A 21,800-nucleotide genomic window follows, 5' to 3' on the forward strand; every position below is an offset into this window, starting at 1 on the left:
AGCCCTTTTTTTTTTTTTTTGCTTGCTATTTTCTGAGAGCTTTACTCAACTTTTCCCCAATCCTTCTACTGAATTTTTCATCTCTGTTAGCATAGTAAAATTAAAAAAATTTTTTATTCTGACCTCAGAAAGTTCCATCTTTATGGTCTTTTATCCAAGCTTTCTTCTTCCTGTATCTTGGCAGTTTCCTCCATGTTTTCTTCTGTTTGCTTGGGTCTCTGTCTTTCCTCTTAGAGGCTTTTCTCAGATGTGAGGTGATACTTGGTTTTCTGCTGAGAATTCCAAATAGCAGATAAAATGCTTTTGAAGTGTGTGGGAGGAGATGTGAGCCCTCCTGTAGGGTGAGCTGCCTGAACTGTTGAGTATGTTGAGTATGGGAGTCCCTGATGTCAACATCCTTAGATCTTTCCTCTTGGGCCAGTTGGATTCCAGATGTCAACGTCCTTAGATCTTTCCTCTTGGGCCGGTTGGATTCCAGACTCTTCCACCTCCTGTGGAGGGAAAGGGGTGAAGAGGGCTATGTGTCCACAACTTCGGTAAGTCTAGTTCCCCAAATCTATCTCAATGTAGCATCTCTCCCTTTCATCCCCACTTCCAGGGGTACCTGCTGCTGCCAGTCTGGAACCTCCTAGGGATTCTGTCGTGTAAATCTGGATGGTTCTTGTCTTAGGATGGACATTTTAAGATTCAGGGTTTTTTGAGTTTGCTAAGTCATTAACCATTTATCCATCTGCCTTCCAGCTCCAAAAATTTGTTGCTGTCATTCATTTTTCTTTTTTCCCCATCATTTTAGGTTTGTGCTTGAAAACAAACAAAACACACCATCACCGTCAACAACAACAAAACCTCTCTTGACGTTGTAGTGGGGTTTGGGTGTGGGAGTGAAATTACATCCATGTGTTCAAGCCCCCATCTTTACCCAGAGGTCTTCCCTCTGTATTTGAAGACAAATCAAAAGGGAGTGGGCATAGGTGAAAGAGAATAAATGTTCAATTATTGTTAGCTATTAGGAAGGACAAATTAGCAAGGAGAGTGATGAATTCTCTGTAAATTGTTTTGTAAAAAGAATTAATGATTAGGGCTTCCCTGGTGGTGTAGTGGTTATGAATCCGCCTGCCAATGCAGGGGACACGGGTTCGACCCCTGGTCCAGGAAGATCCCACATGCTGCAGAGCAACTAAGCCCATGCACCACAACTACTGAGCCTGCGCTCTAGAGCCTGCGAGCCACAACTACTGAAGCCCGCGTGCTTAGAGCCCATGCTCTGCAACAAGAGAAGCCACCGCAATGAGAAGCCCGCGCACCACAATGAAGAGTAGCCCCCCCTCGCTGCAACTAGAGAAAGCCCGCGTGCAGCAACAAAGACCCAATGCAGCCATAAATAAATAAATAAACAAATAAATTTATTAAGAAAAATGAATGGTTGAATGAATGGTTGGTTTCAATCCTTATTTCTATGTAGACGACCACTACAACTTTCTGTTGGATGGCTGTACCTGTTTGTCCTTCTTGCAATGTAAAACATACTCAGGCAAAAACAAAGACAATATGAAAACAACAACAATAAAAAAGTGCATTCATCTTTGCCTCAAACCAGCTGTCCTGCTGACTAATGTGTTTCTCTTTTTTGGTCTCACTACTGCTGAAGACCTTGAATTACCCAGTTCTGCCCTCCCTCTAATCTCCAATGTGCCATTATTTGCCTATTTCTGTCTTCACTTCCCATGGCCACGCCCCTCAACACCTCTTTTGTGAACCGTGGCCACTGTCTTCTATTTGTTCTCCCTGCCTCTCCTCTCGTATAGCCTGGACCCTGCTTGCTCAATCCTTTTCCTCAGAGCACAGCCCCCAACAGGCTACTCTTCTCCATGACTGTCATGACCATGCATGACTCCCGTTCACCTACCAACGAAGGTCCAATTTCTCAGCACATTCAGGCTCGGTCCTCAGCCTTCTCTCACCACCCTTATCTCTGAATCCTTTCCAGATGCTGTGTGGTGGCCAAGTGAACGCCTTGCTCTTGGTAATCGTGTGCTTTTCTGCCTTCAGAGTGTCCCCTCACATTCAGTATACAACAAGCCTACTTTTCTTGTAAATTCTATACCACCCTGATGAAAAAGCATCCCTGCATCCTCTCAGCCTGAAATCACCAGTCATTTTTATCAGGGAAACTTCTGCTCACCTCTTCCTCTCCCACTATAAACAGGTGACTCTACTGGATAAATATAATAATTCCACACAGACCCTCCTCTTAGCTGAGTGTAGGGAACACCTCTAGGCGTCAGAATTGGAGAGGAAGGAGTAGAGAGGGTCTCTAAGCCAGAGCTGTTAGGTTGGGTATGGGAGTTAGAGGGAGAACTGAACCCAGATAAAGGCACTCGAGGGTCCTTTAAAAAGTTGTACTAAAGTATACTATTCGTACAAAAAAGGGCACACATCATAAGTGTGCAACACTACGAATTTTCACAAAGTGAGCACATCATGTATGCAGCTCCTACGATGCCCACCCTACACCCAGACAGGAAAGTGGACCAAGGGCTAGACCCCTCCCTGCATGAAACAGGGACTTGGGGGGCTGGCCCTTCTGTGAAATCTAGAAAACTGGCCCTGTAGCCCAGAGAAGGACATGGAAGACTGCCATCTGCCCAGGGCTCTGGACAGGGAGTGAAAGCTTGCTGGAAAAAGTCAACTTTCCTGGTTTGAATGTGTCTGTGAGGAGCAGCACTTCCAAGCCGAGGAATGTACATAAACCCCACCTAAGACGGGTGGGACCCTGCAACCCTGGCAGAGGCAGACCAGACATGCTCTGGAGGGACCCTCCCACCACCCCGGGGGCAGAGACCTCTCTGGAGAAAAACACTCTTGCCCCATATGATCTCAAAAAGAATTAGAACCCTTAGGAGAAAATGAACTCATTTAGTCATGTGGTACGTGTCTTAATACTGGCGCAAGAGCTCCGGTTTTCTCTCTACACCGCAGGCAAAGTAAACCTTTTGAACCGTAAGCATGGATCATTCTGTTAGAGGGAGATCACTTGATAAGATGAAGTCTTTCATCACCTAATAGGCCGAAACTCCTTCCCCTCCACCCCATACACTCTGCTCAAGACACGCGGTCTCTTTACTGTCCCTCAAGGCCTTGTTATGGGGTGAACTGTGTCCCTCTCCCTCAAAAAAAAACCCAATATGTTGAAATCCTCCCCTCTGGTACTTGGAAACGTCATCTTATTTACCAATAGGGTCTTTGCAGATGTAACCAAGTTCAGATGAGGTCAATAGGGTGAGCTCTTAATCCAATATGACTGGTGTCCTTCTAGAAGGGAAGATGGTTATGGGAAAAGAGACACACAGGGAGAAGGCTACATGACCACAGAGGCAGAGATCAGAGTGATGCTACAAGGCAAGGAGAGCCAAGGGTTGCTGGCCACTGCCAGAAGCTAGGAAGAGGCAGGAAAGGATTCTCCCCGACTAACTGCTGAGGGAACATGACCCTGTTGGACTTCCGGCCTCAGAACGGGAAGACAATACATTTCTGTTGTTTTAAGCAGCCTGGTTTCTGGTATTTTGTTCCAGCAGCGCCGGGGAACTAATACAAGCCTCAAATGTGTTCCAGCACTTTCTGATCCCTCTGCTTGCAAAGCCCTTCCACAGAGAGCCTCCCTCACTCCCCGCAGGCCCCTGTTCAACTGGCACCTTGGCGAAAGAGGCCCTGCCCCACTGCACCCCCGAAACTAACATTTCCTGCCTCTCTCCATTCCTTTGCCTCATTTATTATTTTTCTTCATGGTTCCTAGTCATAGCTAACCTTATGGTATGTATCTTTTGTTTATTGTCTGCCTTGCCTTCTAGAATGTAAGTTGCATGAAAGTAGAGATAGTCCAATTCATCGCTGTAATGCTCAGTGCCCACCACGTGCCTGACCTAGGTGTGCCCTCCATACATATTTGTTTCATAAATAAATGAGCTACTTGAGAGTACAGTTTACTTTTTTATCCTTCCCAGTATCTGATATAACGCTTTGCTCATAGTAGACTCTCAGAAAATATGTGCAGATGAACCAATAAACCCATCATCACTAGTGGGCTTAAGGCTCTGTGTGGTTAAGAGTGGCAGTCAAAACGCACTTTGCATTGGCCTGGATTTGGTGGCCTCTTTGCTTAAAACAATTGTGGGGACAATTGGTCAGGTTTCTCTGAGTAATCATCAGAGCTCACCATTTGTCTGCTTCACGCAGCCACTGTTTCTCTTGCACTGAATGCCCCCATCCTCGCCCTGTTTTCTGATTAAGGAGACAGAATTGAGTAATCTAAATTTAGTTTGTGTAGCTCGGAGGTGCCAATCATGGCAAATAATGAATTAGGGGATCTCCCCCCGCCTTTCCTGAAGCATTGAGCTGAAACCAACAAATTCATTTTATTTAGGATCACAGGCTGAACTCTGAGTGCTGTCTGTGAGAAGAGAATGCTTTCTTCACTAATTAAGTCACCCGAGCTCAGGCAAACCCTCTCCCGGGTGGTGGGAGTGCTGCTTATCTGAGTTGGCCCAGAGGATGTGCTTTCTGTTTGTTAAGGGAAGTGGTTATAATTTTGGTACGAATATTTAAGCCAGAAAAAAATGTATTTATATACACATACATATGTGTATATATACATAAAATATATATATATACATATATATAGAAATCTCATATAGTTTTATAAATTTCTTTAGCCTTTCAAGGGGTTTCTGGATTTCTTAGTAAAACCCATATTTAGAATTCACGTCTTCTGATTTAAGGGCTGTGTTTTCCTATCAGTTTTTTTTTTTTTTTTTTTAATTTTTTATTTATTTATTTTTGGCTGCGTTGCGTCTTTGTTGCTGCGCGCGGGCTTTCTCTAGTTGCTGCGAGCGGGGGCTACTCTTCCTTGCGGTGCGCGGGCTTCTCATCACGGTGGCTTCTCTTGTGGAGCACAGGCTCTAGGCATGTGGGCTTCAGTAGTTGTGGCACGTGGGCTCAGTAGTTGTGGCTCACGGGCTCTAGAGCGCAGGCTCAGTAGTTGTGGCGCACGGGCTTAGTTGCTCCGCGGCATGTGGGATCTTCCTGGACCAGGGCTCGAACCCGTGTATCCTGCATTGGCAGGCAGATTCTTAACCACTGTGCCACCAGGGAAGCCCATTCCTATCAGTTTTGAAAAGGACCCATATAAAGCATATTTTATCTGCTTTCACTTCAAAAGAACATAAAAATTTACTCACTGAAAAGCTGTTGTATTTGATGCTTTTTGTAAGAAATAAGCCATAGATTGGAAATAACAAATGTCATGAAGAGCTCTTTGGGGAAAAATAATGAAGTTCTGTTTCCATTTGTAACCTATGAGTCTTAATATGTGTGTCGGGAGGTTTTATACATGAGTATAATTTTGAATGAGTTTTTTAACAGTCAGTAAAAGGAAAATGAATGAAATGGTGCTGATTCATTTTTTAAAATGTTATTATGTTATTAACATATTTAATAAAGCATGGTTTGCCAGTTCCTTTCTTTTTTCTGGCCAGATACAAATTTAACTTGCCCCAATGTTGATTACATGAGATTTGGCACCTTTATGCCTTGTCACTAATCATCAGCATTTCCCTGGGAGGGACCAGAAGACCCCTGCTATCTCCACTTAGCAGGAGTGGTACAGCACCCGGGATGGAAGGGTGACTTATCCTGAGCCTCCTGAGCCGAGAAGAGCCCACATAGCTCAGTCATTAAAAACCCTTGGCTTTTTCTACTTCTCTGGCCTTGTCGACACTTTTTCCAGCACAGCATTTCAAACTGTAGAGACTTTTTGTGCAGTTGATTTAAAAGCAATGGGTTTAGGCTTTAGGTAGAGGAGTATATTATCTATAAAGATCACCTCTTCAAAGGGCAAATTAAACTAATGTAATTTTCATTCTGAGAATAGAAAGCTAGCAAAATGTATAGGAAAGCAGTTTGATACGAGGAGCAAGTTTTACTGTCTGTTTCTCAGGGAACACCTCTTGCCTGATTTGAAGATCGTGTAGATAATATGAAAGGCAATCCATTTAAGCTGACATTTTACACCAAGCTGATAACCAGAAAGAGGACTCACTTTAATAATAAATAAACGAATTCAATCAAGAGCATACATTTTAGCTACAGAAAACTGGTTTTGCACTCAATCTAGACTCCATTTTCCTGGAATGTTCCACGTGGCTTGCCCCCTTACTTCCTCAGGTCTTTGCCTAAATGTCAGTGAGGACTTCTCTGACCCATCTATTTCAAATTGCACTAGCCTCCCCTCCCTCATCTCCCTTACATTGCTTCATTCTTTCTAACGCTCATCATCACCCTAAATACTACATATTGTGATTATTTTCTGTCTCTCCCCTAATCCCTATGTAAGCCCCTTGTCTGCTCTGTTCACTGCTGTTTTCCCAGTGCACACAGTAGGTGCTCAATACTTGTTCAGTGAATGAAAGAATGGTGCCTGACACCTTTCTATTCCAAAGGTTGGCCTTGTACTTCGAGATGCACTGAGCGTTAGGGCCAGATGGGCGGGCGGAGGTGTGGGAATGTAGCAAGGGCTAGAAATGAGGAGGGCACCTGTTCTGTGCGCGGGACTGGGGCCAGGCGGTCACCCTGCGAAGGTGCACAGACATGATACCGACGAACCTCACCGTACCAGCCCTCCAAAAAATGCATTTGCCGGACTGGCCTTCACTTTTCCTAATGCTATCACGTTAGCAGCCTAATGTTTGCTTTCTGGTCCCAGCTGCCAAACTCTGCTGCATAAAGATACTACAGAGGAACTTAATAAGTATGTCATGAGTGTCTGATATAAAATAATTCCATTTCTCATTCTGAAAACAAAGCAAAATAAGACGGTCGGTACAGTTGTGCTGTAACTAGGCCACAAAACTGGAGAACTGAGGCAAAAGCATTGTCATAGTTAAGTAATAGTAGTGGAAATGTCAAGAAAGTTCTTTGCGGAGTCGTGGCTGCAGTTCCTGCCTTGGTCAGGTGGGCGCATGCAACCAGGGCGTTCGTTCAGGGCGACCCGCACGGATTTTTGGTGGTTTGGTTGGAAGGTGCCAATAGCACAGCCTGGGACCCTTTCTTACCCTGGGGACCTCGCTGCAACAGGGCAGGCTCCCGGGGAGGGGCGTGTCTGCACCTGGCCCCGCCCCTGAAGCCCCGCCCCGGCCCGGCACCAATGAGCGGGCACACAGCCTGGGCGCAGGGCGTGGCCGCGCCTGATAAGGAGGCGTGGGTGGTGGGTGCTGAGGTCTGCTGTTAGCCGTTGGTGGGGCCCGCGCCTGGGTGTGCTGCCGCGGGAGGAACCCAGGTCCCGGGCCGAGGCTGCCCCGGGAATGGTTTTAGTCGGCACAAACATGGCTGCGGCCCTGCGATCTGCGGGCGTCCTGCTCCGCGATCGGCGTAAGTGGGGCTGTCGCGGCCGCCGCCGAGGCGGGGACAGCGGGCAGCTGGCGCCGGGGTCCCCGGGCCTGGGAACTTCCAAGGAGCGGCGGCGGGCTGCGCAGGAAGCTGCCCGCGACGGGGCGAGGGGCGGAGAAGGGATCCGGAAAGGGGCGCTCTCCTGGGAGGGGCGAGAGGGGGATACGTGGGTCCCCCGAGGACCCTGAGGGGCCGCGGGGAGGGGTTCCGGAGTCACATCGGTCAGCTGGGTGGCCGTGAGCAGTGGCTGAATTTCTCAGAGCCTTAGTTCTTATCTGTAAAATAAGAATAATGATAGTCGCAGTATTGTTGTGATTTCGGGAGGCAGAGTGTGTTAAGGGCCTGCCACAGAGACAGTACCGTTGGCATCATTATCCTCATTATCACCATGGGCATCTACCCTGGGGTTCCCTCTCTGGTGGTGGAGGTCACACTGTGCCCACTGCTGCCCTGGCCCCTGGCATCACCCGGTGCTCACTTGTCCTTGTCAGCAGGACCCACCGCGGGGCAGCTCAGGCTAGTATTTTCTAGAGATATTTGGAGAAGAAATAAGACCCATGGACAACCCCACACGTTTCTGATACAGACGTGAATGTAGGTTGTGTCCACAGGATGAACTGATGGGACTCTGGTTCAGACACACCTGGCTGGGTCACTAGCTCTGCAGCATTCCTGTGACGCCCCTGAGTGAGGCATTCACCCCAGCTTGAACTTTGCTAAACATAAAAGAAGGTCATACCTCATAGGCTTGCCGTGAAGATTAGCAGGATACAGGTAAAGCCTGTAGCACAGTCCCTGGCACACAGTAGATACATAGATAACCTCAAAATGTTCAGTTATTAGTATGTAAAAGGCTGCCACCTACTAAGATGCTTAATTAGTATATATATATATATATTTTTTTTTTTTATAAATTTATTTATTTATTTTTGGCTGTGTTGGGTCTTCGTTTCTGTGCGAGGGCTTTCTCTAGTTGCGGCAAGTGGGGGCCATTCTTCATCGCGGTGCGCGGGCCTCTCACTATTGCGGCCTCTCTTGTTGCGGAGCACAGGCTCCAGACGCGCAGGCTCAGTAGTTGTGGCTCACGGGCGTAGTCGCTCCGCGGCATGTGGGATCTTCCCAGACCAGGGCTCGAACCCGTGTCCCCTGCATTGGCAGGCAGATTCTCAACCACTGCGCCACCAGGGAAGCCCTAATTAGTATATTTGAATGATGACTGGACACAGACCTGACGTATTTTTCTAAGAAGTTCCCTAATTCATCAATCTATCACCTACTGAGAAGGAGTGGAGAGTCCACTCTGAACCTCCATATCTTATTACAGGTGCCTTTGTTGGGAAAATAATAAGGACCCAGTGTCCAATGACAATCAGGTCACTAAGGGCAGTGGGAGACGAAAGACATTATCTTTTAAGAAAAGGAAGCACAGTGCCAGTAACGATGGGGCTGAAAGAAGTATCAAATTAATCTTTTCTTTCACTGACCCTTCCTGTGGCAAAGAAAGTCTGACAGGCTCTAGAGTTGAGGTCATAGAACAATATGAGAAACTTTAAATGCTTTGTTGTCCAGGTTATAAGTAACCAAGTGGAAGGATTCAGAAACCACAGCAGAAGTAGATTTGAAGTTCAATTGAATTACAGACTCTGATTTTAGATGTAGTTATAATACTTCAATTATCTTGTTTTATATGAAGGGATTAACATCTGGGTTAGAAAAAATTGAGTAGTAATTCTCAAAATGAATTCTCAAAGTAGAAAAGCAAAATTTTACACTCTATGTTTTTAGCATAGTACAGAATTAATAAGAAGCTCCCTAGTATATATGTATATAGTATATACATATATTTTAGAAAGTTAATAGAATAAAGAATTATTGTTCCTTTGTGACGTTTTCTTTCCAGATTTTTTACGTTAGGCATATATGTCTTTTGTAATTGGAAAAAACAAATCTAGAATAATAAAAAAGAATATCAATGTTTAAATTAATACGTTAGAACATTCTGGCTCCATACTAGAAAAATAACAATTTTTTTCCTAAAGCCTCCCCTCCCCAAGTGTTTAATAGTTACAATATAGAACCTTATTTCTGTTAATTTTTAAAATGATACTCATGTTTATAAGGACCTTTTGAAATAATCTTCATCTCCTGTGTGATAGAAAAGGGCTGTATTAGGTACTTGTGTATCTTGTTTTCTACCCTCCCACGTACCACCCCCAAGCATCCAAAATATTAAATAATTTGCTTTTGGAGAACCACTTGATACCCATGAACTTCTTAAGTCACAGGTATACTTTTGAATGATTCACCTATTGAGTGTGTCCAGGAATTAATGAAGTTTTGTTTTCTTACATCATCTTCTTTTCTGCATATCTCTTGGTTTTATAGCTTTTATTGTTTGTAGGCCTTCCAAAGGTAGACCAGTTGTCCATGCCAAGAGTAGGGTTAGAATTACCTGGTCTTAGTTCATAAGTGAGCAGATCCTTACTATTGAGTGTTCCTACTTCATGCATTGTGCCAGACACTGTTCTTGGGGCTGGACATAGATTTTTTAAAATTTTCCTAATCTTTACAACAGCCCTGCAAGTTTGGCCTTATCACTATTTTACAGATGAGAAAAGTGAGGCTTGGAGTAGCTCAGTGAGTTGCCCAATTACTGTCACACAGCTTGTTTGGTCCTATCTGGAACTTCTGCTCAGATCTCTCTAGCTCCAGAACACACACTCTACACCACACGATGCTGCCTGTGCCTTCGAATTTCTCTTAAGCTGTGAGCTGAGTGGAGTCTCATTTGGTTCTTTGAATAATTACTTTAAACTCCTTTAACTAGATTAATACTAATCATTTGGTAGGAGATACTCTGTTTTTCTAGAGGCTTCAGATCATCAAGGGAGAGGAGTGTTTTAGAGAAGTCCTTGAGAGGTGGGTGTGTTAACCCTATGTCCTGAGCAGAAAGGATCCATCATTAGCAGCATCACCTTCTCTGAGAATTTATTTAACCTCAGAGAAGAGAATTTTGTAAGTAGAGGGCATGGCAGTAGTTTTCGGCAGCTTGAAAAGCTACAAGCTCCCAAACTGTACTAAGCAATACTAATGTACTGGTTGGAGACTCTAGTCTCATCCTTATTCCCCACCCCCACCCCACCCCCTTTTAAAGTTTGCAGGAGGAAATCTTATTATATTACCAGCAGTCAAATTATGTAATGCCAAAGTTCTATTCTGATACCCCATGGAATCTGATATAACCTCATTTATATAAGGAATTGCAGACATCGCAGCTTGATTGAGAACCTGGTTAAATCTCATCGTGCAGTTCAGAATTGAACTTGTCTAAAATAAGGAGATGTGAGCTGGTTTGAGACTTCATGTGAGCGGAATTGAAGTTCTTTATGTCAATCTTTGCACTTCCACTTTGAGTTAATAAGGATTATTCAGCTCAAGCTCACGTAATTGGCTCTGTTGGGAATGTGCACAATCTGGATAGTTGGAAATCTAAGTGGCCTGGAAATATCATTCTCCTATATTTTATAGACCTGCTAGGTGATAAAAAAAAAAAAGAAAAAAATCAGAGCAGGTGTAGTCCCTATGCTCTAGACACTTACCAAGGAAAATAATACTGGTACCAATTATATGAGGCAGGCCCTGTGAAGAGTGCTTCACTGGTCTTATCTGCTGTAATCTTTACAAGGATGCAGACAGCAGGGTTTCACCATTTTACAGCTGGGGAAACTAAGGCTCAGAAAGGTTATAACCCAGCCCCAGTTACATTACTAGTTAAGTGGCAGAACTGGATTCAGAGTCGGGTCCATTGGTCCGCAGCCCTGGTTCCTCACCGGAACACCTTTGACTCGTAAGTAGGAGGAGGGTAGAAGGAGACTGATCTCAGGCTGGTTTCAGACCCGCTGGTTTAAGACTGGGGAAGGGAGGTTGAGTGTATACTGTGGGGCACGGTAGTAACTACTGTCCTGCATTGCCATCTTGAGTACCTACTGTGTGGTTTCAGTTTAATTTCACTCTGTGTTGTTTAAGGATGAATACCCTTCATGCTATAACTGGGTATGGCCCATGGACTCCTCGATTCAGATAGGCTCTCCAGGCCCACAACTAACTTTGTGGTGCCCAGGACAAGACCCGTATACAGCAAGCTAACAGACTGTGAATTATGTTCTGTTCTGCTATGCTGACAAATAGACCTTGCTAACGGCCTGGAAGGGTGAACTCTTGAACTCTTCACAGTTCCTACAGAAATGCCGCGGCCTTGAGAAAGTTGCCTCGGGCGGGCAGACTTCCCTGCTTCTCTTCCCACTCCTGGCCTGCCCGGCATGGTGAAGAGTCTTGTGCATACTCCAGTGTGTATGTATGTTCAAGCTCCATCCCTGACCCTATGAACAGCCACCAGTTTGGCTACCCTTCAGGTCAAGAATTGCTTATACTGATGGTGCGATCTGCCATCAGGAGGATGGATGCAGGAAAGAGGCCTGCGCCAGACCCTGGAAGTGGAGCTTTTGGGGCAGGAAATTCTGAGGTCCTGGGTCCTGGGAGCCTGGTCAGGAAGGGGGGGGCATGGACTCTGGGGGTCCATGAATCCTTGGCCATGTAGATGGCATACCCCATGGGGCAGGGTGCAGTAGGAGGCGGACCAGAATCGGCCCTTGAAAGCAGAGCACCTCCGTCCCCTGGCCCTTGTCAGAGTCCGAGGGCAATCCTGGGGTTCTTAGTACTGGTACCATATTGGAGAAGGCTAGGAGGCAGATATGAGATCTGTGCAAGTGGTGGAAAACTGGCCCAGTTTCCACTCCTTACATCAGTGGCTCTTAACCTTTTCTGCAGGCTCCTCACCTTTCACATGGGCAGCATGCTGCCATCATAACACGCAGTGATCTCATGAGGGATCTATCAAAAGCGGCGGCCCAGGCAGTGAGAGGAGGCGTGTGTGGCTTCTAAAAAGGCTCCATGCGAGTCCTGTAAGCCATCCTAGGGGACGCCATCCCACCCCCTCAGAGAGGTCTTAAGAGCCTTCACCCACCTGCAGTGAAATGCTGGGGAAATCGCCTCTGCTGTAGCATCTCTTTAAATTTTAGATCCAGGAATTATGCTCTGAGGACCTCTTCAAAAGCAATTACTTTCCAGCTAGATTTCATGCTGCCACTTTAATTTTGTCACAGTGGTATATGGTGGCTCAAGGGCCTGTCAGCCACGGAGGTGCCAGTCGGGTGCAGCCACAGCAGCAGCTGCCACAGAAACAGCCCAACGTGCCAGAAGCCCCAGACCTCAAGTTCAGCCGGGGAACAGGTATGAGTCTAATTTTAGGTACTAATAAGGATTTCTCTTTCTTGACGCAAACACCGGTGGATACCAGCTACCTAGGAGGAGAGGTGTTGGGAAAACCCAGTATGTAGGGAGCGGTATGTTATTTTCTTGGCTTCCTTTCAATAGCTGTTAAACTTATAGACTTCACCCCCAATTAAGGCTTTAAAAGTGTTTTTGAATTTTGACAGATTTTTACATTTTTTATTAAAACTTTTTTCCCCAGCTTTATTGAGGTCTGGTTGACAAAAATCCCACAGGGCTTTTGTTAAAGGACACAGAGTTGAGTACAAACAGTCTGCAAATCGTGTGGGAATTTAGTTTTGGAATATGTCCCATAACAGAAATTATGTGTATGCTGGAAATATGTTTATGAACCTAACATAATTATACTTATGAAATACATCTCCTGTGCGGGAAAAGGAATAACTAATCCACCAATAATTTCTGTAGTAAACTGTTAATGCAGTGAATATTATTGTAAATGACATAATGTGATTTACAGTTTATTAAAGAAACAAAGTACGTTCCCTACCTCACCTCTGCTGTTTGCGGGTGGACGTCAGCAGGCATGGCGTTGCTACTGGGTGTCCTCTTCAATATCAGAGGCCATAGCTGTTTTCAAGTCTTCCTCTGGTACAGAGGCAACAGAAGACTGTAAAGGTCACTTTTTAGATGAGTACACAGATAGGAGTAATGCACTTTAACACTGGGCAGAGAGAAAGAAAGAAAGTAGCTGTGAACTATTAACGCCTTGACCTTTCTGGTAGACCAGATGTTCTACGAGAGCTTTATAGCTTTGAAAATAGTCATATTTTGTGTTTGTTACTTTTCATTGTGTGATCCTGGGTATGATGATGGAGCACTTAGTGAACTGAGGTTTGTTGGGGATAGGGCAGTAGGGTGGGGTCCCAAATCATCTCCTTTCGACTCTCAGGCCTCCTGAAAAACCACACGTGGGAAGGGAGACAGGAAGCACAGACACTGTCTCCATCCTGGGGGCATGCCCAGCAGGATGCCACTCCTCCTTGCCCACCACGGCCCCTCTTTTCTCACCTCAGCCATAGTACAAAGTGCTTTAAGTATTTAGGGTTTGGGGTATTTGGTGTAAACTGAAGAACTGATTGGATGTGGAACCCTGGGAGAAAAATTATTTCATTACTATGTTATACTAGTGGCAAAAGTCAACAACATAAATCGCCTTAAGATTAAATTATTAAAATTGAATAAAAATCTAAAAAGACTCCCATATTCTAGTAAGTAACTTTATATCATATTTATACAAACGAAATCGGTTCATTTTAGAAAATACAGACAGGAAAAAAAAAATCACTGATAATCTCACCACCCAGTATTTTGTCTCTATACCTGTATCTATTAATATCTACTCAGTATATATTTATCAAAATGTGATAATACTACATATATTATTTTTATAACTTCCTCTTTTTATTTAATGTCTACCACATAACTATAAAAAGTCTACATAATTTTAATAGCCTAAGAGTATTTTATTAAATCTTAATTTATTTATCCAATCTCATGTTATGGGGCACATAGGTTATTTCTGGGTTTTAAATATTAGAGATGATGAAGTGGTGAGTGTCTTTGTGAGTCATTCTGATGCCAGATATGATGAAGGCCTTGTGCTGCTTAGTGCTCAGACTACTCTAGACAATACTACACTACAAATTTGTCTGCAAAGGGCTGCATGGTACATGTTTTCAGGCTTTGTGGGCCATTTGGTCTTGTTTGCTGCTATTCACCTCCCCCATCATAATGTGAGAGCAGCCACAGGTGATACGTAAACAAATGAGTGGAACTCTGTTCCAATAAAACTTTTTTTTTAAATTAATTTATTTAATTTATTTATTTTTGGCTGTGTTGGGTCTTTGTTGCTGCGTGTGGGCTTTCTCTCGTTACGGCGAGCGGAGGCTACTCTTCGTTGCGATGCGTGTGCTTCTCATTGCAGTGGCTTCTCTTGTTGCAGAGCACGGGCTCTAGGCGCACGGGCTTCAGTAGTTGTGGCTCGTGGGCTCTAGAGCGCAGGCTCAGTAGTTGTGGCTTAGTTGCTCCGTGGCATGTGGGATCTTCCCGGACCAGGGCTCGAACCCGTGTCCCCTGCATTGGCAGGCGGATTCTTAACCACTGCGCCACCAGGGAAACCCTGTTCCAATAAAACTTTATTTACAAAAGCAGGCAGGGGGTGTGTGGGCAAATTTGGCCCATGGACTGGAGTTTGCCAAACCCTGTTCTAGAGGCAGCATAGATCCTCTGGCCAATTACATCTTGGAGATTTAATGAAGAGCTGGGATTCGTTTTTTATCTTGATGCTGACTATATATAGTAGAATAGAATTAATCTGTTCCTTTATTAATTGATGAGCTTAAGTTTTGGTTTGTCCAATTAATAGTTCAGAGGAAAAACCTCATGTTTTGAGAGTGCAAGAATATAAATGGCAAAATGTGGCAACCTTTTCAAATGAGAAGCTTTCAATATGTTTGCCGTATACGCTTTTACATTCAAACAAGGGGAACTTGACCATTCAGACTTTGGTGTCAGATGTTCTGTGTCTGGAGGGGAGAAGAGACAGCGACCCTTGGCTAAAGCTTTGCAGTTCACATTCGGGAATAGAGGGGTGTTGGACTAGGGCTTCCTAATGCGCCATTCGTCATGCACAACACAGTTTTGAATTAAGTGCAAGCGTATTTAGGTATTTTCAAATCGTGTGTTTCTTTCATGTATAAGATCAACATGGTTTGCAAAACATGGGTTTGCAGGGCAGAGTAACATCCCATTTAAAGCCACTCTTGTTTTGAGCTCAGGTGTTATAGATGAAAAACAGTTCTAAATCCCTTTTGCACATTGATGCCCTCTGTGGCTTAGGTAAGTCTCTTAGCGTGGGGTTTCTTAACCAGTAATCTGTTAACTGGCAGCAATCCATGGAAAAATGCACTTAATTTATTGTGAGTCACAGCTTTTGAGGGTGAGAGACAGAATCCCAGAACACCAGTGGCCTAAGTAGAAAGATTAAGGGAATAATACAATTTCACAATATAATGAATCTGGAATTTTCAGGTATCAAGAAAACAAAACACCAGTTTGTTAATTCATTGATAGGACTTCTGGCCCGAGGGGGTAGAAAAGTTATGGAACAACAATTTAAGAGTGGTTGCTTGGTTTAGTAAAAAGAGATTAAACCCCTTTCCTCTAACACAGTGGTTCTGAACAGAGGGTGGGATGGGGGATCATTTTTGTCCCCGGGACATGTTTGGCAATGTCTGGAGAGGTTTTTGGTTGTCACAGCTGGGGTAGGGTGTGTGCTATTGCCATCTAGTAAGTAGAGGCCAAGGTTGCCGCTAACCCTCCTACAAAGCACAAGACAGTCCCACAACAAAGGATTATCCAGCCCCCAAGGTCAGCAGTGCTGAGGTCAAGAAACCCTGGCCTAAGACAATGATGTGAAAAGTGAACTTGGTTAATCTATATAATGGGATCTAAATTAGAAAATCCCTGAGTTCATTGTAATGCAGCACTTCCCTTTCCCCAGGAATTGGTTCTTATTTTGAAAATTTAGGCTGAGAATTCAGATTTCTACTGCATCCACCTATACTATGTTTGACCAAGAAAATGGTTTCTACTTGTATAAATTCGACACACTCTGTTGTCTAAAATTATTGCCAAACATTATTAACATTTTTTTAAAAATTGCAATTAAAATGTCATCATGATATCATTAGCTTTAGAACACTTTAAGAGCAGTCTTCCAAACGAGACCCATCTCAGCAGGATTGCTGTAGTCACTGCATTAGCTAGAGGTGGTCTTGACGTAGGAGATTTAGAAAGTAGACCCCTCGGCATTTGTAATAATGGTGTTTTAAATCAACGTCAGGCTGCTTATTCCTCGGCTGCTTTATCAAGAGTGAATGGAGAGGATACCCATATGATGAAATATTATTCAGCCATGAAAGGGAAGGAAGTACTGATTCATGCTACAATATGGATGAACCTTGCAAATTTTATGCTAAGTAAAAGAAACCAGACACAGAAGGCCACATATTATGATTCTATTTCTGTGAATAGGCAAATCCATACGCCCAGAAAGTAGATTAGTGGTTGCCAGGGGTGAGGGAGAGGGAGAATGGGGAATGGCTATAACGGGTAAGTGGGATTTTGGGGGGGTGAGGAAGATGTTTAGGAATTAGATAGCTGTAATGTTTGCCTAACCTTGTGCATATATTAAAAACCACCAAATTGTACAGTTTAAAATGGCAGGTGTTATGGTATGTGAATTATATCTAAATGTTTACAGGGCACAAAAAGAAAAAAAAGGATGAGTGGAAGAAACACTCCTTGTCCTTTCTTTTCTGCACCGGCAGCCTCTTTCACTCCTGTCACATGGGGAAAGACAGGCCCGCAGTTCTCCACGGTCCCATCTCAGGCTTTGACCTTGTGGTCCCGACCAGAGTCATGGCCTTCTGGTGGCTCCCCGAAGCTCAGGGGAGACACTTGGTCCTGCTGTGGCTCCATCTTGCCCCCTGGCTGGTTTAGGAATAGAGAACTCATCCTGGCCTGGCTCACTTCCGGCGGTGCAGGCCTCAGAGCTGCTCTGGATTTTATAAGTTTACATTTTTTGCATAGTCCTTTTTTAAAAAAATTTCCCAGAAGCTGCTTGACTTTCTTTTCATTTCCTTTTGCTCATCCAGTGGTTGATTCTTTAGCCTGGGACTAATTTGAATAATTCAGAACAGTGTTTTACAGGAATTACCTAAGTAGTGGGTTTTAGATGAAGGATGGCGAGGTGAATGTAAAGTGAGAAATGTAGTTTATCACAGCAGGGGACACTGAACAGGAGTAAAGGCAGGCTCTGGAGAAGGAAGCAGAGTAGCAAGAAATAATTTAAGCCATTAATAATTTAATAATTAACTAAAGAGAAGGGAGTAAATAAGGGCCTGAGAGATGGGCTGGTAGTTTACTGGGGAGGTTTAAAATTATAGGGAAACCCACGGCTCCTCTGTGTAGAATAGAACTTACTGTTTGTGCCAGCTTATGCTGAATAAGTACATTATGCACTTAATTCTCAAAATAACTTTTTGAGGTAATTGGTGGACTCTCTATTTTACAGATGAGGAAACTTAAGCTTGGAGAGATCAGGTAACCTGTGTAGGCACGAGGCAGTCATGTGAACAAGTGTTTCAGCCTCAGGACAATTTTAGGTTTACACCTTGACCCTCAGTCCCCAAAGAATGGGATCTTTGTTCAGGGCTGACAGTTTAATAGGGGAATATTTGGAGCCCAGGGAAAGTCCAGGGACAGGGATGGAGCTAGGAGGTGAAGGTCAGAGTCTGAGCTGGGACCTTGGACCGTGCAGAGCTGGAGGCCTCATGCGTTCACTGTGATGGCAGTGAAGAGATCTGTAGCTTTTCATCTTTGCATTGAACAGATTAGATGAGAGTTTGCTAGCAGAAACAAAATTCTACCCTAGAAGTGTTACAAATCAACTGTCGCCTTTTGATTTATGTAGGAAGCCGAAGACTGGAATATTAATGCTGAACATGGGAGGCCCTGAAACCGTCGGAGAAGTTCACGACTTCCTTCTGAGGCTCTTCTTGGATCGAGACCTCATGACACTTCCTGTTCAAAAGTAAGACACATGTAAATGCCTATACTTATCCATAACCTGTGCAGTGCATTTTGCCTTCCATGTATCTCAGTTTTGTAGTTAAAAAATAAATTAATAAACGGTTTTAGTGCACATCTGGTAGTGCTAGAGCAGCATTATTATTTTCTATTAGTTATGAGAAGGCTATGATGTCAGAAGAATTGTAGGGGAGAGAGAAAGCAAGTTAGCAAGGATTCCCCTTGGGCCGTTTCCTCCCCAGAGCTCTGGAAATTGCAGCGGTCTGGACACAGCTGAAGGAGCTTTAAAGATGTATTTGTACTTTGTACTTAACCGTCTAACACTCAGGGAAGCAATGAGTATTATTCATTTGTTCTGTGAAATTGAGTTCTTGCTGTCCTTCTTCCCTTCCTTTCATTCTTCCCTCCCTCCTTCTTTCTCTTCTTCTTTCTTTCTTTATTTTTTCTGAGGTATGATTGATATTTGTTGTATATTTTGATGTATATGACTGAGTTTCACAATATCTTTTTTTAAAAATTGGAGTATAATTGCTTTACAATGTTGTGTTAGTTTCTGCTGCACAGTGAAGTGAGTCAGCTATATGCATACACATATCCCCTCCCTCTTGGACCTCCCTCCCACCCCCCTCCCCCATCCCACCCATCTAGGTCATCACAGAGCACCCAGCATAGGGTTTTTTAATAAAAAAATTTATATATGCATATGATAAAAAAATGCAAATAGTTAATAAGTGTTTATAGTAAAAAGCAGGTGTTTCTTTCCCCTTGGACTCCAGCCTCCCACTTGCCCACCCCTGAGGTAAGCACTGTTAGATCCAGAAATAGTCCAGGCACATCCAGGTGTATATATACATGCACACACAGACACACACACAGACACACACATCCCCCTCTTTTTTACACAAACGTGAATGTACTTATGTACATCATTTGGCACTTTGCTATTTTTTTTTTTGAAACTTAATTTATTTTGGAGATTATTCCGTAACAGATTATGTAGATCTGGCTCATTCTGTTTTCATGACTGTATGGAATTGCATTGTATGGTCATACCTTAATTTATTTAACCAGTGCCTCACTGACGGACACTTAGATTGTTTTCAGTGTTACAACGAACATTCTTGTGCATACATCTTTGCTCACGTGGGCAAGTATATCATAGGATTAACATGCATTTTCTTAACTAAGATGGCTGTACGCTGCCTAATGTCTTGTACGTCCTAGTTCCTATTAGGTGCAGGATCAAGAGGTGTTAAGTTAGTAGCTAGCACACAGCCAGGGGCTTTGCACAGGTGTTTGGGCTCCTGAATCTTCAGGGCCTGCTGCTAGAACAGCTTGTAGGGCAGGGTGGATACTCCTCAGAGACTGTCTGGTTCTCTCTCTCTAATCTGGGCCGAAAGAGCAGGCTGGTGTCAATGACCTCGAGCTTCTGTTTTTAAAGGCTTGATCTTAATAGGCTCTTAAAATTTTACTTATCTTTTTTTTTTTTTTAATTGAGTAGAAAATGTTTCTGAGGTTGCTTAGCTGGAATAAAATGATTTCAATGTTCAATGATTTAGTAAGCTGGGACCATTCATTGCCAAACGCCGAACCCCCAAAATTCAGGAGCAGTACCGCAGGATTGGAGGTGGATCCCCCATCAAGATGTGGACTTCTAAGCAAGGGGAAGGCATGGTGAAGCTGCTGGATGAGTTGTCCCCGCACACAGGTATGGTGTTTCTCAACTCACATCTCACTAGGTTTGTTCTTTCAAAGTATAGTTATGAAATTCACAACGCTGTTGGAAGCCAAATGCAATTCTGGGTAGCAGCAGCTCTCGATTTGCAGGGGTTCCTACATGATGCCCGGCCACTGAACTCAGTTCTTGTGACATTTTCCTTTGTCCCCAGATATATGCCTTTTCTATTACTTCCTTATGTTACAAATAAAAAAGCTAAAGTTTTGGAACATTAGTCTCAAAAGGAAGTTGGAGGTGTGTGTTAAGTTGAGCTGGATTATAAGGAAGAGGCTACCTGCCATGAAAAAAAAGATGCATATAGCATCGTCCTGGAAAGAAATCTTTGGGAAATAGGTTGAGGCTGCTGCTATGGCTGTTTCTTTCTGTGTGGATGACTAATTAGATCAGCATTTAGAGCAGAATTAGCTAGCTGCTACTGCAGCCATGAGGCTCTAAGCAACTTTCAGCAACCGCTTTCAGCTCTTGGCAATACCATGATCGTGAGTCATTTAAGTGCCTCGTTGGGCATGGCACTAAAAAGAGGATTGCACACATCTGGTGACTGTTCTCTGAGAACCTGTAACGCAAATTATAATGTGCAGAATGAAACATTAACTACACGAAGGAACTTAGGTGCCGTATTTAATTGCATTCAAGACACCATTGATTGCGGGACGCACCGTTGTTTTTATATAATACGAAGACACAAGACCTCTGTCAGTTAATTTTAAGACGGTGTCTGTTGTAGACCAATATAGGGTGTTAAAACAAATAATGTGCATCTTAGGACACATGAAATGTGTTCATTGCAGACAGTTTAGGGTTCAGGATCAGGACAGTGTGACACAGTGGGGACCCTCAAGGAGAGCAGCCCTGCTAGGCAGGACCAAAAGCGTTTCATTGAGCATCAGCTCGAGTTGCTCTCAGAATCCACTGTTTGTGTCACACACGGGACAAAGGGCTCCAGCCCTTGGCAGAGCATCTCACTTGGAAAATTGTTCAATTGTGCTTTTGAATATTAGGTTTGCTCCCTGCCTTCACTTGTGGCTTCAGGGCATTTCTTATACAGCTCAGCCACATGTGACACAGTGTATCTTTTAAAATGTCGGGTGAGGGAAACTTGGCTGACCTCACCTCGCACCTACCTGATGGAGAGCAAACTCTCTAGTCATGAACGGCTTATCACGATAAAATGTTTAGCGTGAACCAGATCTGCAATTGCTATGCTGTCTTCGGTGGACGAAGGCAGCGGAAAGATGCCATTTTTCCTGTTGACGTCTTAGTCTAGCACCCATCACCATAAAAGCCCTAGTAGAGCTGTCAGCATTGAAAAAGGAGTACAGATGCATCCTTCCCACTTCCTTCTTTCTCTGTGGTGAGACTGCTGGCTTGTCCAGACCAGACAGGCCAGCAGTGGCCTCTGCCTCCCTGGTTGGTCTGGAAAGGGTCCCATGGAATGACCTGGATGTACAGCAGTGTCCCACTCGCTATCAGATACCTGGTGTTGATGACCCTAGGGCATATCACCAGCCTCTGTGGCCCACGCTGGGACCCTCTGAGGCAGGCAAGTTCAATTCTGCCTTTCTCCTGCGTGGTAGATGACCACCTCCTCATTTACGCAAGCCTGCTTTGGGGGTGTTTAATGCGGCCCAAGACCACCCACGCATTCATTCATCAGTGGCCTATTGCGTGCCCTGCG

The 21,800-nt window shown here is 44.2% G+C and overlaps 1 protein-coding gene across 2 annotated transcripts in view; it reads left to right on the forward strand.

Moving 5' to 3' along the window:
• The first annotated feature begins 7,260 nt into the window (after nucleotides 1-7,260).
• The window catches only part of FECH (ferrochelatase), a 34,112-nt gene continuing 19,572 nt past the window's right edge, over nucleotides 7,261-21,800 (forward strand). The window contains exons 1-4 of one of the 2 annotated variants that reach the window (XM_061169567.1): nucleotides 7,261-7,422; nucleotides 12,603-12,729; nucleotides 18,269-18,388; nucleotides 19,944-20,092. In XM_061169567.1, the coding sequence (XP_061025550.1) occupies nucleotides 7,356-7,422; nucleotides 12,603-12,729; nucleotides 18,269-18,388; nucleotides 19,944-20,092 (463 nt within the window). In that variant the 5' untranslated portion in view covers nucleotides 7,261-7,355. The remainder of the gene's footprint in view (nucleotides 7,423-12,602; nucleotides 12,730-18,268; nucleotides 18,389-19,943; nucleotides 20,093-21,800) is intronic. The other variant, XM_061169568.1, reaches the window with a different exon arrangement.

This window comes from Eubalaena glacialis, chromosome 15, assembly GCF_028564815.1.
Source record: "Eubalaena glacialis isolate mEubGla1 chromosome 15, mEubGla1.1.hap2.+ XY, whole genome shotgun sequence".
Lineage (NCBI taxonomy): Eukaryota > Metazoa > Chordata > Mammalia > Artiodactyla > Balaenidae > Eubalaena > Eubalaena glacialis.